The sequence below is a fragment of the Gossypium raimondii genome, chromosome 12, assembly GCF_025698545.1.
Source record: "Gossypium raimondii isolate GPD5lz chromosome 12, ASM2569854v1, whole genome shotgun sequence".
Lineage (NCBI taxonomy): Eukaryota > Viridiplantae > Streptophyta > Magnoliopsida > Malvales > Malvaceae > Gossypium > Gossypium raimondii.
In genome coordinates this window covers 40,769,318-40,788,489 of record NC_068576.1, presented here as the reverse complement: position 1 = coordinate 40,788,489, position 19,172 = coordinate 40,769,318, and the positions used below count along the sequence as shown (strand labels likewise).

At 29.9% G+C, this 19,172-nt stretch overlaps 1 protein-coding gene across 1 annotated transcript; it reads right to left on the bottom strand.

Moving 5' to 3' along the window:
- Positions 1–404: 404 nt before the first annotated feature.
- Positions 405–1,977, bottom strand: LOC105764148 (60S ribosomal protein L44). The gene is made up of 4 exons (XM_012582642.2): positions 1,839–1,977; positions 1,098–1,277; positions 745–819; positions 405–657 (listed from the first exon to the last, which is right to left on the bottom strand). The coding sequence occupies exons 1-4, from the start codon at positions 1,839–1,841 to the stop codon at positions 598–600; spliced, it is 318 nt and encodes a 105-aa protein (XP_012438096.1). The 5' UTR covers positions 1,842–1,977; the 3' UTR covers positions 405–597.
- Between the last annotated feature and the right edge of the window lie 17,195 nt (positions 1,978–19,172).

Sequence of the window (19,172 nt, the reverse complement as noted above, 5' to 3'; positions counted from 1 at the left end):
TTGAGGCTTAAATTTTATTTATTCATATTAATCCTCCAATTTGTTAATTATTTCATATTAAATCATCAACTTGACAATTATTTTCATATTAAAATTTAAACTTTTAAATTTTAAAAATTATTATGGTACAACTTCGAAAAAGTAATTCAAGATAAAGAAAAAGTTCAAACTTTTAATGAGAGAAAATTTATCAAATTTAATTAAACCAAAAAAAAAATCAAACTTTAATGAGAAAAAATTTCTAAAAAGATCTAACTCAGCAAAAAGAAATAAAATATCCAACTGTTTTACTTAATTAATCAGATTGCTTTGCGTTGAGATCTTATTTATCTTTCAATTTCCAGAGCTAAAGAGTGCTGAATTGAATTCCTCGTTCATGAAAAGTATAGCAGAGATTACTGAAGTTACCAAAAACAATTAAATTAAAATACAGTATTTAAAACAAATGGCGACAATAGATCAAACGATGCCATTAAATATTAAGTGCTTAAAGAACACCATATCCCTCGGAAAACAATACATTAGAAAAACTAAAATTCCATACTGTCTTCAAAAGTTCCCAACAACATGACATGACATGAAATGAATAAACACCATTTAGAAAAGAGATGTTCCCTTCCCCTTCTTGTCGCCACCAATTTCAAAATGCTTGCACCTCTGCAACAACACAAGACACAAACACCAACACATTAGCTCATCAAGCAAACACATTGGTCAACAAAGGGTTTTTCTCAATGCACAAACCTTGATTGGATGCTGGGATACATGCTTGCAACCCTGGCATTGCAGCCTCAGCACAATCTTCTTGGTGGTCTTGGCCTATTCAAACCATACAATGCCATTAATATTATATAACATGCTAGGAGTCTTGAGAAATAGCAATGATCAGAATGACAAAATGAGTTAACACTCCTTACTAACTAGTACCAGAAGATGCAGCATAAGATATTAGATCCTCTCTCGGTGTATCGAGAAATAGCAATAACTAAACATCCTTTACTAGCTAGTATCAGAAGATGCAGCATAAGAATTCTAGATATTTTGGTTATATAACTAAACACCAAGCAAGATATAAAAGACAAGTGAAGAGGAATTACCTTCTTGTGGAACACTGGTTTGGTCTGACCACCATAACCTGATTGTTTGCGATCGTAACGGCGCTTCCCTTGAGCAGCCAAACTATCTTTGCCCTTCTTGTACTGTGTAACCTTGTGCAAAGTGTGCTTCCTGCACTCCTTGCTCTTGCAATAGGTCTTCTTCGTCTTAGGTACGTTCACCTGAAATACAAAGTCACACGTATTCTCAAAATAAAATCCAAATGTAATAAATTTATCAACCCCTTTCTGCAATAAATACATAGATTGTACTTCATTGACAACAAAGAAAAAAACAATTCAGCCACGAACAATATTTACCCTAACTTTGCAACCTCATCGACAAATTTCATATTAGGATTTCTAAGAGAAACCCAATGCTTAAGTCCTTACCAACTAACAGATTTGAAACATCCTAAAGTTATCATTGATTAACCAAAATAGTGTAAAATACAGATATTTAAAAGTGATGTCTTGGAAACAATACAAAACTAATAACTTAAGTACCATATCGATGGGAAAGACTACACTAAATTCCAAATAGACACAATTTCACCATTAATTTTCTCAGAAAATGAAAATGAAAAAGAAATCCCAAACTTTACATCCCAATTCTCCCAACCCAAATGTTCTTATAGAATCTTTATCCTATTTGATGAACTCCATTTTGAAACATTTTGATGGAAAGAAAAAGTAGATCCAAAATGGATGCCCAGAAGATAAAGGAAAGCAAACGGGGGGTACCATGGCTGCGGCTGAAGATGAGAGTACCCGAGCTCTGTTTCGGTGAGGATGGAAAAATTAGGAGTACTGATTTCTCATTTTAGGGTTTTTGAGGGTTTCAATTTTAGGCTTTGAGTTTTGGGCTAAAAAGAAAATGAAGCCCAATTATTCTTTGTAGATTTACAAACTTTTACACACCTAAAACCAAGTTCCACATAAAATAAAAATGGTTTAAGAGCGTAAAAAATCTTCAAATTTTTTCAGAAAAAGTAATTAAGTTCTTATACATTTTCACTCAATTGGATACTTAAAATTTTAAAATATATTAAAAAGCCTTTAAAATTTTTAAAAAAATTAATTATTAGATAATTGAATTAAATATTTTTACGAATTTGGTAATTATTCACATATTAAGGTTTAAATTATTTTTTATTCTAGTTAGTCATTGAATTTAATAATTGTTCTCGTCAGTATTAAGGTTTCACATTGGGGCTTAAGTTTTTTCTTCCAAGTTAATCCTTAATATTTTTTTAAAACCCTAAAATTCAAAGCCTGATGTGGAAATATTTGCTAAGTTCATCCCCAATTAGGGAACAATTGCTAAGTTTAGAGAATAAGTTGAAAAAAAAATTCAAACCCCAATGTAGGAAAAATTACCTAGTTCAAACCCAAGAGTAATTACCAAGTTTAAGAACTAACTTGAACCAAAACATAACTAAAACTCCAACATAAGGATTGTTGCAAAATTCGTACCCCAAATAGTGATTTAATCGTAAAGTGTTCTATAAAGTCATCTACAAGAAGCTTAAAGGTTCAATAAATGCTCCAATAACTTATAGTTACCATTACTCCCGGAAATCAGCTTGATAATGAATTTAATTTTAGGATAAATTATACTCAATGTCATTAAATTATTAATAAATTTACGTTTTGGTTACTTAATTTTAAAAAGTTACAAAATAGCCACTAAATTATTCAAAACTTTTCATTTAAGCTGCTGAACTATTTAAAAGTTTTCAAGTCAATAGACTGTTAAGTTTTTTTTTCTAAAGAAAGTTCGGCTAGCAAGCTCCAAGCGACGATTTGACAATCGGTACGATGGATTAGTACCCATCAATGAGTAGAAAGTTGTTTGGATTTTGCTTCACAAATTCATGACATTTAAAGATGTTTCATGAAAAATACTTGAACTGCAAAAGAGAAAGAGAAGGAGAACTTCTAATTGGAGCAGGCGGTGTGAACAGTGAAAACCATAAAGCAATGATTTTAACATCCGATGAATTAAATGAAAATTTGTTAATAGTTCAGTGATTATTTAGTAACTTTTTGAAGTTAAATGATCAAAACGTAAACTTACTAATAGTTAGTAACCTCGAGTATAGTTTATTCATAATTCTGTTAGAACCCTATCTTATAGATGGACTTAAATCTTTAAATTTCATGTGCGGTTGGGGATTAACTATAAATAGAATATTCCCCAATCTCTTTTGTATCATCATTCATTGAGTAATCAAATACAAAGAAAAGTATGTACTCTATTTTTTATGCTCAATTCTGAGTTTAGGCTAACCTAGGAAACTAGACAACGAATTCCCCACCTTAGACCTCATTGGTTGAGGTCCACATTGATTTTGAGATAATGTGGTAGATAAAAGGCCGAAGGTAAAACAATCGTACTCAAAGTATCTACGAAAATTTTACCGAGGGCCACATCAAGTAATTGCATTTAGTAAAAAGAACTCTCAGCACAATTATAGACATGCTTATACAGAAAAAGCCATACTGGTGAAACCATGATTGAAGGTTAGAAGTGCTGGTGGCATTCAATATAATGACTTGGATTTGGATCCAACTTAGTGTCTACAAGTGCTTGAGAGCAGAGGCAAATTGCCCAAACCTTTGAACACTTTCACTAAATCTTATAACAAAACCAAAAACCAACAAACTGATCAATGAAGTTTAAAAAATTAAACTCAACATAAAAGGTGCTGTTAAAATCAGTACCATCGGATTACCTTATCTGTAAAGAAAACAAATTCAATGCCTATTTACATATTTAATTAATTTTATAATTCCATATACTCGACAAACTTGACTATGGATGTTGATAATTAAATAAAATGCAATTTTAGATAAATTAAACAAATCAAGATTTTTTTAAATAAAGATATTAAATTTAGTCTATAAACTCAAATATTGGATGCATCATCATTGGTCCGTATATATAATATATATAGGTTAAATTTTACTATTAGTCTTGTATTTTGCAAAAGTTGGGGATTTAGTCCCTATACTTTAATTTGATCAATTTTAGTCTTTCTACTTTTTGAATTTTGAAATTTTAGTCTTGATCCTAATAGTAGAAGTTAAATCCGTTTAGTTAAGTTCAATTGCAAGTCATATACTATGCGTACAATTGTAGATTTAGTCATTATTCTTCAATCAGATCATTCTAAGTCCCTATATTTTTCAAATTTTGAAATTTATGTTTTGGCACAAATAATAGTTGTTGATTCATTAATTAATTTTTTAGTGAGTAATATGTGAGAATAACAAGCCGACATAGCAGTACGCAGGTGATAATGTGTTTTTCGCATCATATTTTGAAAATAATAAAACTTAACTTAATGAATTTAACAGTTAACGTTTGATGAGGACTGAAATTTTATAATTTAAAAAATATATGAATTAAAAATGAGCAGATTAAAGTATAGGACTAAATCCACAACTTTCATTAAAGTGGAGGAACTAATAGTAGAATTTAACTTAACATAATACAACAAAAACAATTTGCCTTTTGAATTGCAAGACAAAGAGCACGCAGAGCACGAGTTTCGTCTTCCAAAATATTTAATTACCATTTTATATGTTTTTGGTGTTTTCATTTTCAAGATATCACCATCAATCTTAATCTGAATCTCAATTGGTCAGATGACGCAAATAATGATGACATAAATAAAACAGGAGAGATAGATAAGCGAGTCAAAATAGAGTAGGGGTAGGCGGTGTATGGATGTTATGGAAATTGGGAGCTTTTATTTTGTCAAAAAGAGCATGCATTGGTGGTCATTGGTCAAAACATCGAAGCTACGGCATTGTGTAAAAGAATTAATAATAATGGCAAAGAAAACAAGCTTCATATGGTTGGAGGTCACGGAGATAAGGGTTAATCATGTTGAAAACTTCAATGGGCTTGAATAATAGTTAGAATGAGCTATTTAGAGTAATCTAAAGTTTTTGGTGGTTGCATATTTAATTTTTAATGGTTTATATTTTAATATTAGTTAACTATAAATGATAAGGGAATTTCATGATAAATTAGAATATGACCATTATCTAATTAATTAGCATTGAAAAGAAAGGAAAGGAATTTGAACTTAGGTGGATACTCCTCCTTATCCTTATCTTTACTGTATTTCAAGTTGTTGAGGAGCTTATTTATGAAAGCTTTTATGTGATAAATACTCAAGATAATGAAAAGGATAAAATCAACTTTTAAATAAGTGTTTCAAACCTATCAAAACATTGTTGGTTGATCAATTGAATAGGCCTAGAAATAGGTTGTTTGTGCTGCACACTGTTGTGAAGTTTTTTAGTATCTTTAGCATTTGTATTTTGCTATTTTATTGGGTAAATTTATTATAATCTTTTAGGTATTCTTTCAAGAGTTTTTTTGAATGTGTTGTGAGGTTTTTAGGGTGACTGATTTGTAACAATTTGGGTTCGATATTGAGGCTGCAAATATCTGTCAATGTAAGGATAGTTTGGACTCTAGCCAATAGTTGATTCGAACGAAGTGTGGAATAAAATTATTCTCTGAGCGAGGCTCTACAGAGTACTATTGATGAATCTGAACTGTGTTAACAAATATTGCATGTTATTTCTCTCCTTACTTTGCTTATTGCTTTACTTTACCTTTAATTGTTTCTGTAATACCCCGAAAATTTTTACAGGAAGATATTATCTTTAATATAGTAAGGAAATAAAGTGACAAAAGGAGAATTTTGAATTATGACAACATTGAAGTATATTATGACATATTAATTAAAGAAATGATTAAATTGTAAAAGTGAGAAAAGTTTTGTTAACCCAAGAGTAAATACTCAAAATTTGAGGGTTAAAGTGTAAATATGAAAAGTTGAAGGACCAATAGTGTAAATATTTTAAGGGTGGAATAATCTAAAACTAAGGAAAATGGATGAATTGGGACCAAATTGAATAGATGAAGAATTATGAGGGACTAAATTGTAATTTTACCAAATTAAGTGATGACTCAAGGATGGAATTTCAAAAGATCTAAAGGGTAAAATGGTCAATTAGAAGAAAGAGAAATCTAGAAAATAATGATGATGTTGGAGATATTTTAGATTAAATAAATAAATAAATATTAGTTTATTAATATTTTAATTTGATTTTTAAATGACATTTTATCATTTTATTATTATTTTATTTAGTATATATATATGAAAGAAAAGATGAATCATCATCTTCTCCCATGCATTCCAACGTATGAAGAGAAAAGAAAGAAAGAAACTTTCTTTTCTTTACAATTTGGTCCTCTCACTAAAAATTTACCATTTTCACTTAGAAATCAAAGAAATTTCCATAGCCACCAAGAGAGAAAATTGATAAGGAGACCATGGGGAGCTAGAATATCAAGTTAGATTCAAGAAATAGAGGCTGGAGGAGAGATAAAATCAAGTTAAAGATTGAAATCAATAGAGCAAGGTAAGAACATCAAGATTTCAATATATTTTTGAGTTTGATATTATTGAAAAAGTATGAAATTGATTTTAATGTAGGGTTTTATTATATAAGGTTCTATGTTCTTGATATGTTAGTGAAGGGAAACAAGAGGAATTGATAGAAAATATTGTAGAGAAAGGAAAGGAGGGTGTTATAAATTTGATTATCAACATCTTGCACTAAACAGTTTTGGACAGCAGCGGTAGGTTAAATTTGAAAAATCACCATAAATCGTGGAAATTGAATTATAGGACGAAAAAAATATGGAATTAAATATTATTGAGTCTAGTTTCTCATAGAAGAAACGATGTAGGCAATGGAATTGTAAATTATGAGTTATAATAAATTTTTTGAGATAAGGTCAGAATGATTTTGGGTTCCCCTGTTCCGACTTTGGAAAATCATCAAAAATTGGATAAAAATTATTAGGGGCTTAAATTTATATTTTTAAAATACTGAATGATTTTATTTTCAATATAAAAACGGTAACATCATCTCAATTCGTACAAAGAGATAATTAATTTTAGTGAACTGTCAAATAGTGAAACAGGGAAATTTTAAAGAATAAACTGTACTTATTGGCTAAAATAAAATTCTGAAAATTTTATGGGAAGGATATATGTAAGTATAGTTTCATATAAAATTTTGGATCTCAATTGAGTTCAGAGCTTAAGATATAATTAATTTAGTGACTATGACTCAAGTGAATAGCTTGTTATGAGTAAACAAGTAAATAGTGGTATTATGTATATATCAAGGATGTGGAATGGAGTGGAGGAGGAAAATATATGTGAATATTCAGCTAATATGAGCTTATTTTAAAATAGCTAATTTACATGTTTTAGGTTCGGGGACTAAATTGAATAAAAGTAAAATTTTAAGGGTAATTTTGTAAAATGTCAAAATGACCAAATTGCAAGAAACGAATTGTTTTATTATTTAAATTAATAAATTGAATGAAATATTAATTTAGATCAAGATTGGGTGGAAATTCGAGGAAAATGGAAAATTACCAAAATATCCTTGAATTTTGGTATTTCTGCAATTTAGCCCGGTAAGTTCGTGTAACTTGAATTATATTCTTAAATGCTTGAAATATATTTTTCTTGATGTGAATATGATTTGGATGTTTATTGTATGATAATTGATGAAGTATTGATATTCTTGATGAAAAGAGAAAATGAATCCCAGTTGAATGAAAGGAAAATTCGATGGATCTCTGAAAAAGAATTGACGGTTAAAAGCATCTAGCCCGGACGGGTGATCCTATCCTAATATAGCCCTCCCGAAGAATATGTGGAAAATAGATTTAGCCTGGACGGGTAATCCAAATTAGGGTCTGAATTTAGCTTGCAGGGGATTTAGCCTGGACTGGTAATCCTGAAAATACTCTATGAGTTTATATTACAGGGGATTTAGCTTGGACTAGTAATCCCACTGTAAGGATGAGGTTGTCGGGAGTATGCTCTCTGAAATGGAAATGTGCGCACATGAATATGAATTGACGGACCTGGATTTGTATACTAAAGCGTACCCTTGAAAATCCATCGAAATTTTGAGAAATTCAACGGGATAAATATGGAAAAATAATAAGGGAATGGAAATCATGGAGTTGATGAGCTCATCAATCATGGTATATATATTATTGATAAATGGAAACTATTGAACTAACTTGAATGTTGAGTTTGTGCATGTTAGGGGAATAATGCATTGAATGGCATGTATAAGTTAAATTGGCTAACATTACCTCATTAATGTTTTGATTTTGTTTGGTTTTAAATATGAATGCTTGATGAAATGAAATGTCTTTAAATTAATTTGTAAACTCCGGTAATGCTCTATAATCCTATTTTGGCAATAGATATGGGTTAGGGGTGTTACAGTTTCGTTCGATTTTGTTCCAATATTTGTTAGAAAGAAATTGTTTTACAACCAAACAAGTTGTATGTTTGAACAATAGTAGGAACCGAGTGCAAATCGAAGGCTTTTTCAATTGGTATCAGAGTAGGTTTCAAACGTATGTGAAGGTGATCCTGTGTTTTATTCACAACCAAGGAATCTATCAATGAGATTAAGGAGCAATTAGCTTCACTTACCATGGCATTTAAAAACTTTTCTAAAAAGATAATGAATTCAGATGCTGAAAAGAGTTGCAACCATATTAAGAAGGTCCATGTGATTGATGATAATTTTGAACCTGAGAAGAGGTTGACGTCGTGACGAGGTTTTCTCCACATCGTGACATTGCCAAATAGAACGTCACGTCATGATGTCGGACCAATTGACATTGGGACTAGAAACCTATTTTTGGAAATTTTTGACAGGTTGGTTCTTACTTTAAACCAACCAACCTAATAGGTTAAAGAATGCTTTTGACCTCAAACCTATTTAAAACATACCAATTTCATGCCAAAACATAACATATAACCATCTAATCAATCCAAGAAACCAATATGCCACATTTGGCACCAAATTACAACAATGAAACATGAATCAATACAAACCATTCCACCTATTTATAACATCCCATAACACTTATCCAATCCATACCACAAGTTGGTTCATATGCATATAACTCATTATAATTGTCCATCCATTTATGCACAACAATATGCCAAAACCATGATCACAAGCAATTCAACATTACTATAAGTTACCATAGGTGTTCAAAATTAACTATGCCACAAAAAATATTTAACATTTCAACAAATTGACACTCCTAAGTACATGCCACATATAATTGAGCTCAAAACTATCAAAAGGCTACCAAAACGAGAGATGAATAGTGTGAGCTCCAAAGTAATGCAATTGTCATGCTCTGCGGTTAGTAATCTACAAATAAGTGAAATCAACGATAAGTATATCAAATACTTAGTAAGTCCATATGGAATGTAACTTAACTTACCTAAATATTACATCATTTAATCAATAGGAATTTAAATATGCACAACATGATAATACTTTAACATTCTTAAACCTATTTGTACAATTTCGCAAAACCATCATCAAATAAACCTATTAGTACTATAATTTCAAAGTGTTCAAATCACATACATTGTAACACCCCTAACCCGAATCCCTCGCCGGAATAAGGTTACGGAGCATTACCGAAATTTACAAATTAATTTTCAGACATTTCATTTCATCTAGCATTCATATTTGAAACCAACCAAAATCAAAACATTAATGAGCCAACGTTGGCCAAATTAACTTATACATGCCATTATAACTAGAATCAAATCATCCAAAATTACCGATAGAACCAATGGATAGTGTGATATATCTCTGACAAGCTTCCAACCCAATCGAGCTTTCGATAATCTGTAGGGTAAATAAAAAAATACGTAAGCAATGGATGCTTAGTAAGCTCGTGTAGTCTTTAATCATATTAGTTCATTTAAAATATGAAATCTATACATATCAAGAATAATCCAATATTAATACCATAGTACTCATGAAGTCAACTCACAAGGTGAATAAATTCACAGTATCACTTACATATTATCCCAAACTTAGTAGGACTTTATATAACTTTAACTATTTATAATTTCTTTATTTTCATTTGCATTTCTTTACTTTCCACACTTATTCCATATGCGTGACACACAAGTCATAAACATATCATTCAATCATAGTCACAAGCTAGTGCATTTAACTAAAGCATTTTCCGAATTGATCACATGATAAGTCATTTCATAAGAAATTGCATAATTTAAACCATACCATTTTTTCATGAACAGTAGCATATCTTCCTTCAAATACTTATCAATTCAATGCTTCCATTAAATAATCATATTACTATTCAACCACCAGTTTGGCACTTGCCTAAGCATCAAGCAACAACACTAGTTAGTGTACTTGCACGCATTACATATAAACTCGTCACGCATAATTTTCTTGTATCAACATATTAAAGATAATCATACATTTACATGTCATGATACATATCATTCTCTTATCGTTTCTTCATAGGTATATATCATTCATTTTATTATTTCGATATTTCATGTACCATCATTTTCATGAATTTCGCGTACATACCTATAATAGTTCATTTCAAACTCATGTTATCTCACTTCAGAACTTTACCCGTTATATCATTTAAATATCAATCATTACATTATTCCAGATCAATACCAATAATAATCTATAAATCTTTCAATTCAACCACATAAGTCTTTTACCGTTTCTTTCTGTATCGAAGAACGACTTACGGATATGAGTACATCGTTTTCAGAATCCCGAAGGCTGAACTTAAGCTCATGAGAGCTAAACAGATAGTAAACACGAAAGTCCGCAACAAATGCTGAACCTCGATTTACTTGGGTAATTTACCGTCAATTCATCCTTTACTTTTGTAATGCCATAACCCAGTTATTGTCTTATCCATCAATTCATCCTTTGGAACAGAGCGATTGTACTCAATCCCGCGTTCAATCCAAACTGGGTTTTAAATTCGATAATATATTTCCAATAATAATTCAATTTCATGTTTTCTATTACCCTTATTATTTTCCTTATTTATCCCATTGAATTTCTCAGAAATTTGATGGATTTTCAGAGGTACACTTTTAGTGTACAAATCCAGGTCCGTCAATTCATATTCATGTGCGCACATTTCCATTTCAGAGAGCACACTCCCACGAACCTCATCCTTACAGCGGCATTACCAATCCAGGCTAAATCCCCTGTAATATAAACTTATAGAGTATTGTCGAGATTACCAATCCAGGCTAAATCCCCTGCAACGACAATTACTCTAATGAGCTTGGATTTGAATTACCAGTCCAGACTAAATTCAGACCCTAATTTGGATTACCCATCCGAGCTAAATCCATTTTCCACATATTCTTCGGGAGGGCTATATCAGAATAGGATCACCCGTCTGGGCTAGATTCTTTTTACCGTTAATTCCTTTTTAGAGATCTATCGAATTTTCCTTTCATTCAACTATGATTTATTTTTCCTTTTTATCAAATATATCAATGTTTCATCAATTTTCATACAATGAACATTCAATTCATATTCACATCAATAACAAACATTTCAAGCATTTAAGAATATAATTCAAGTTACACGAACTTACCGGGCTAAATTGCAGAAATACCAAAATTAGGGACATTTTGGTAATTTCCATTTTTCTCAAATTTCCACCCAATCTTGATCTAAATTAATATTTCATTCAATTTATAATAAAATAATTCATTTCATGCAATTTGGTCATTTTGACATATTTACAAAATTACCCTTAAAATTTCACTTTTATTCAATTTAGTCTCCGAATCTAAAACATGTAAATTAGCTATTTTAAAATAAACTCATATTAGCTGAATATTCACATATATTTTCCTTCTCCTCCACTCCATTCCACATCCTTGATATAAATATAATACCACTATTTACTTGTTTACTCATAACAAGTTGTTCACTTGAGTCATAGTCACTAAATTAATTATATCTTAAGCTACAGAACTCCGAATTGAGATCCAAAATTTTATTTGAAACTATACTCATATATATTTTACCATAAATTTTTCAGAATTTTTGGTTTAGCCAATAAGTACAGATTATTCTTTAAAGTTTCCCCTATTTTACTGTTTGACAGTTCTGACCCCTCTTCACTAAAAATTAATTATCTCTTTGTACAGAATTTGAATGATGTTCTCATTTGTTTATATTGAAAATAGACTCATTCAGGATTTTAAACATATAAATTTAAGCCTCTAATTTTTATTACTTTTTTTATGATTTTCCAAAGTCGGAACAGGGGAACCCGAAATCATTCTGACCTTGTCTCACAAAATTTATTATATCTCATGATTTACAACTCCATTGCTTACATCATTTCTTCTATGAGAAACTAGACTCAAAAATCTTTAATTTCATATTTTTTTCATTCTCTAATTCGATTTCCACAATTTATGGTGATTTTTCAAAGTTAGCCTACTGCTGCTGTCCATAATTGTTTTAGTGCAAGATGTTGATTACTAAGTTTATAACTCCCTTATTCCCTTTCTCTATAATATTTCCCATCACTTTCTCTTATTTTCCTTCACTAATATATCAAAAACATAAGTCTTTATTTGAGAAAACTCTACTATAACATTATTTCCATGCTTTTTCAACAATAACAAACTTAAAAATATATTGAAATCTTGATGTTCTTACCTTGTCCTATTAGTTTCAACCTTTAACTTGATTTTCTCTCTCCTTCAGCTTCTCTTTCTTGAATATAACTTGATATTCTAGCTCCCCATAGTCTCCTTGTTATCTTTCTCTCTTGATGGATATGAAAATTCTTTTGATTTCTAGGTGAAAATGGTGAATTTTTTGTGGAAGGGCCAAATTGTAAAGAAAGCAAAACTTTCTTCCTTTCTCTTTTCATCTCACGTTGGTGCATGGGAAAAATAGTGGGATTGTGGCTTTTCATCTTTCTTTCCACATATATATACTAAATAATAAAATAATAAAATATCATTTAAAACTCAAATTAAAATATTAATAAACTATTATTTATTTATTTAATTAATCTAAAATATCTCCAACATCATCATTATCTTCTAGATTTCTCTCTCTTCTAAATGACCATTTTTCCCTTTATGATCTTTTAAAATTCCATCCCCGAGTCATCACTTAATTTGATAAAATTACAATTTAGTCCCTCAAAATTTTTTACCTTTTCAATTTGGTCCTAATTCATCCATTTTCCTTATTTTCTAGATTATTCCACCCTTAAAATGTTTGCAGTATCAGTCCTTCAAATTTTTCATATTTACACTTTACCCCTTAATTTTTGAGTATTTACTCTTGGTCAACAAAAATTTTCTCACTTTTGCGAATTAGTCCTTTCTTGCATTAATGTGTCATGATATACTTCCCAATGTTGACATAAATCAAAATTTTCCTCTCTTTTTTGTCACTTTATTTCCTTATTTTACTATATCAAGGATACCAACTTTCTTACTATAGTAATTTTCAGGGTATTACATACATATGTCATATAGTGCTATACCATTCCAACTTATGATATTACAACCATGTCAAATAAGTTTCTTATTAGATTTTCCAGCTTGTCCATATCTTTGCCGGAGAACTATGGTAATTTAATTTTGGATATTCAGCACTGGATTGATTACACAAGTTGTAAGTTAGGATTGTTCATATAAGTGTTATTCAATGTTGCTTGCACAAGCTGTAGAGAATCCGTAACATATGTTGGATCTCAACCATCAATAACTAAGTCTCTGACCAGCACCCGGTCTGTATCATTTGGGTATGCTCTCATAAGTTGTAGGTCGAGATTGTTATGCTAACTCTATTTGATTCTGCTTGCACAAGCTGTAGAGAATCCGCAACATATGTTAGAACTCAGCTATCGATAAAGTAGTCCTTGACAAGCACCCAATTCCTTTAAAACGATAACGATTTACTATTCATATTGTAACATTTACTTAATTCTCGTGGCATTGTTTTGTATACTTACATTTTAATCACTCTAATATAATCATTTATACATATCATTTTACTATATAAACATTTTACAACCATCAATTGCCACCTACTTATTCATAAACTATATTACATACTTTATAATTTAATCCGTTAGTGTTAAAACTTAACATTTCCATAACAGATTAAACTAACAAACAAGATATTATAATAATTTAATAATTAAAATTAACATAATAAGTTCTATATGAACTTACGGAAAAAAATAATCGATAAGGTGTCAAGGACTATTCCATAATTTTTCTTTTTCTGCGAATATCATCTTACTAGTTTAATTCCTAATCTAAATCATGATTTAACTCAATTATCAATTCTAAACACCATTTAACAACATGTTATAACTATATATCAATTCAATTTCATTTATAAAAATTCTCACAAGTTTTACATTTTATTCTATTGAGTCCCTAAAATCGAATTTGCCATAACTATCAAATTTGAGCTTTGATTTTGAAACAGATCTCAATTTCATCCTTCTACATCCCTATAATAACTATAATTACAATGATTTCATGCCAGTTTCAAATTATTCACACTTTAGTCCCTATGTTCAAAATTAACAATTTTCACTTTACAAACTAGTTTCACATCTAAGCTTAAAATCTATAAATTTAGTACCAAAATATTCAAGATTCAACAATTGAAAGTTTTATAAACTTTAACAGTTTTGCAAAATAATCCCCCAGCTAGTTAAATCAAGCTTCTTGGATCTCAAAAACATAAAAATTGCAAGAAAATGATTAAATTAAGCTTACCAATCAATGACTTAAAGTTTAAAGCCCTAGGACCGGTTCTCCCCTCTTCAAAAATTTTGGTTTCGTGGTTGAGGAAGAAGATAAGAAAGTGATTCTCTTTCTTTCCATCATTTTCCATTTGTTTTTAAATATTATAACATTTTTACTTATAAAAATTATAATATAATTTTAATCAAATAAGCTTAACAAACCATCCACCACTTACTAAATGGGCTAATTTTCCATTTAAACTTTGTTTTAATTACTAAAGAACCCCTTTAGCAATTAAAAATCTATAGCGATTAACTTTTACCACTTTTATGATTTAGTTCATATACCTTAATTAATCATTAATTCGGATAAATTTCCTATCCAAAATTTAATTCAACTATATAATAAACCCTTAAGTATTTAATAAAATATTTATAAGCTCAGTTTGCAAAAACAAGATCCCGATACCTTATTTTTTAACACCACTGACTTTAGGGTCAAAATATTTGTATCTTAACTAACTATCCAATTAACAAATTCATTAGACCAACATTCAATATAATATTATAATTAAGTTGTAAATATTAATTAATAATACTTATTGACTTGATCGTCAGAGAACGAAATCCCGAAACCACCATTTTCGGCACCACTGAGAAATAGGCTTTTACATGGAAACTATCGTATATTGTATTGTATAAAAGATTGAGTTGAAATTGATCATTTAATTGTTTGAATTGATTGTGATTGATCGTAGTTGCTCTGGAAATGAATGTGACACCTTATAACTCAAACCCAACAATCGAGTCGAGTAACGGTGGTACAAGATAAAAAACCAAAAGTTTGATATGTTGATATGAACATTGTTCCACTTCTGTTCAAATGAAAATGGAACAACATATAAAAAAAAAAACTGGAACAACATTCTATGTTTTGGTTGTCCAAAAAAAAAAAAGCTTAAGTGTTGGAGTTTTTGAGGACTAGTATTGTAACACCCCCTCACCTAGTCCAGTCGCCAGATCCAAGTTATAGGATGTTACAACAGTCAATGGAACAATTGCATTCAAAACTAAATTCAAGAATATAAAATAAAATGCAATGATTACATATATCATGCATAACAAACAAAACCGAGTCTAAGTCGAGCTTACAAAAGCTCTGAAATTGACCCCAATACAAACATGGATCAATTTGTAACATTTTCAAAAAATAAAGGTAATCATGCAAAGAAAGGGTCACACGGCCGTGTGTCCAGGCCGTGTAACTCTTTGAAGTTGTGTGGATCAAATTGTAAAATCTCATCAAAAGTCACACGGTCGTGTGACTGGGCTGTGTGAAAAAACTAGATGACCAAATCTACAATACTCACTTGGGTGTGTGGCAAGCCCGTGTGACAAACAGGAACTATGTGATACAAATGCTTCCTATAATTACCAGTGAGCACATGGCCGTGTTACCTGCCCTGTGTGACAAACGGTCGTGTGTCAGCCCATGTGGTGCAAAAATGTGCCTTTTGGTGCAAGTTACCAAATCCAATCTTTCAAATAGGCCAAGTATATATATATTTATCAACTTCTAAACTTGTCCAAAGTATTCAATATCATACCAAAGCATACCACAAATCAACATCCTTAACATCTAACCATTATGCCTCATTGGCACCAATTCACAACATGGTTATATAAGCATTACAAGCCATTCAAGTCAATTGATACAATCCTATTACATTTATACCACACTAATCCAACCCTTTTTACAATTAAATTTGACCATTTGAGAGCTTCAACCATTATGAACCATAATACCATTTTGTACATTTTAAGCACTTTAATGAGGCATTCAAAAGCCAACCACATTTATAGTTCAAACACATGGAAACTTCCATTTACACACATATATAATTCAATCCCTATATACATATTATATACACATTCAAAACAAGCACTATTGTAACAACTCGGTTTGACTCTAATCGGAATAGTGGTTTCGGGACCACAAATCCGAATTAGAAAAATATTTTAATATTATTTTATGTGTTTATTATGTGTGAATTTACTAGTGTGAAAATTTCGTGCTTTAATTTCGCCATTTGAGTGTCCGATTAAATAAAAGGATTAAATCGCGTAAAATAAAAATTTAATGGTTAAATATGAAAGTGCCTAATTATTGTTGTCTTTATAATTTAGAGGTTTTATGATGCAATTAGCCCACTATGTAAGTTAGTGGGTGGCAAAGGACTAATGTAACCTTATTATATATGTTTAATATATATATGTAAAGGATAATATAGTAAATTAATAATAAGGTTAATATATGTTTAAATTAACAAATTAAAAAGCCATGTTCTTTATCTTTTGGCCGAATTTGAAAGAAAATAAAGGGGTTTAAAGCTTTGTTTCATTCGTCACTTTCAAGTTTTGATTAAGGTATGGATTTTATTCGGTTTTTGATGATTTTTATGTTTTTGAGATCGTTGCTTCGAGTATTATCCGACCCATGCTTGAATTTTTTATTTTGATGAATATTTTGATGCTATGCCATGATGAATAATTGTGTTTTGTGATGTTTGATAATGAATAATGAAAAATATGTTTTAGATTAATATGTTTTGTATTGTAATTTTTGGTGAAATTGAGTAATTAGGGTTAAATTGCAAAAATAATATTTTTAGAGACTAAAATGTGAAATAAATGAAATGTGTGGACTTGTATGAAGACAAGGAACATTTGGCCCTAGCTTAGTGTGGGCAAATTTTGTGTATTTTGTGTTTTGTGCAAAAATGACTAAATTGCAAAAAGTGTAAAATGTTAGGGGCAAAATGGTAATTTTCCCATTTATGTATTTTTGGACTTAATTGAATGTTTTTATGAATAAAAAAATTAAATTTGATTATGTTTAGATCAAGAAACGAAGAAAACGGATTTGGATCGAGGAAAAACGAAAGTAATCGAATAGTCGATCGTGTCCGCTGATATCCGAGGTAAGTCTGATAGCAAATAAACATCATTACATTAGTATATATATGTTCTATAAGCAAAAATATAATGATATGAATTGTATAAATATGTTAACCGAATGTATACATATGTTTTTAATTTATAAGTTAAAAATAAAATGTATGAATTGTATATATATATATATATATATATATATGTTAGTCAATGTATATAAGAGTTTTATAAGTTAAAATAAATTGCATAAATTTTATATATATATTTTCCGAATATATATGCTGAGTTTTGTAAGATGAATGAAATTTAATGAATTACATATATGTTAATGTAATGTATATATATATGTTTTGAATTTTATGAGTTAAAATAAAATGTATGAATTGTATATATATATGTGTGTTAGTTAATATATATTTGACTTTATAAGTTAAAATAAATTGCATAGATTATATATATATATATATATATTTAGCGAATATATATATATGCTGAATTTTGTAAGTTGGATGAAATTTAATAGATTTCATATATGTTAGCGAATGTATGTATTGAATTGATAGGTTGAAATTAATCACATGAATTATATGTATGTTAGTCAATGTATGCTTTGAGTTTTATAATTTGAAGCTTATAGTATAAAAGAAAATATATATAATAACCGAATGCGGTATTGAGTTCTATGTTTGAATTTAATGATATGAACTATAGAGATGTTATTCGAATATATGTTTGCTACGAAGATTGGAATAAAATTTGATTCTTGCTGAGATACGATTATTGAAAAGATTTATATGAGATATAAAGAATATCTAGATTTTCTTATAATGAATTTTGTGAAAGACCAATTTCATATCCGTGGTATTCAGGCTCGATGCCTAGCAGATGTAATGCCGGTGAATTAATTCGGACTTTAAGTCTAGCAGGCTAAGTGCCGGTGAGCTGAATCAGGTTATAAACCTCTCAAGCTAAGTGCCGGTGATCTGAATCAGGTTATAAACCTAGCAGGCTGAGTGCCGGTGACCTGAATCAGGTTATAAACCTAGCAGGCTAAGTGCCGGTGATCTGAATCAAGCTATAAGCCTAGCAGGCTAAGTGCCGGTGAATATGTTAAATTAAGTAATTATATGCATTTGATATATATAAATATATAAATGATTTTGGGTTATATATAATGGATAAGTATATGAATATTTATTTATATGTATTTGATGAGCTTATAAATGTTTGGATCTATGTGTTTAGTGAATAGGCATATATATTGGTTGATATGAAAATTGTTGAATATACATGTATGCAATCGGCACATGTGGATTAGAAGTATAAATGTGCATTTGATTCATGTAGTTGATAAGTAAAAATATAAGCTTTTGACATATGTATTTGAAAGATCATAGATATGCATTCGATGAAATGCAAATGAT

Bases quoted from the DNA above. Each gene is read 5' to 3' on its own strand.
- LOC105764148 (XM_012582642.2), bottom strand. The intron at 820-1,097 runs GTAATTCCTCTT...TGGTTTGAATAG, and splicing joins AACCAGTGTTCCACAAGAAG to GCCAAGACCACCAAGAAGAT. The intron at 658-744 runs GTTTGTGCATTG...GTGTTGTTGCAG, and splicing joins TATCCCAGCATCCAATCAAG to AGGTGCAAGCATTTTGAAAT.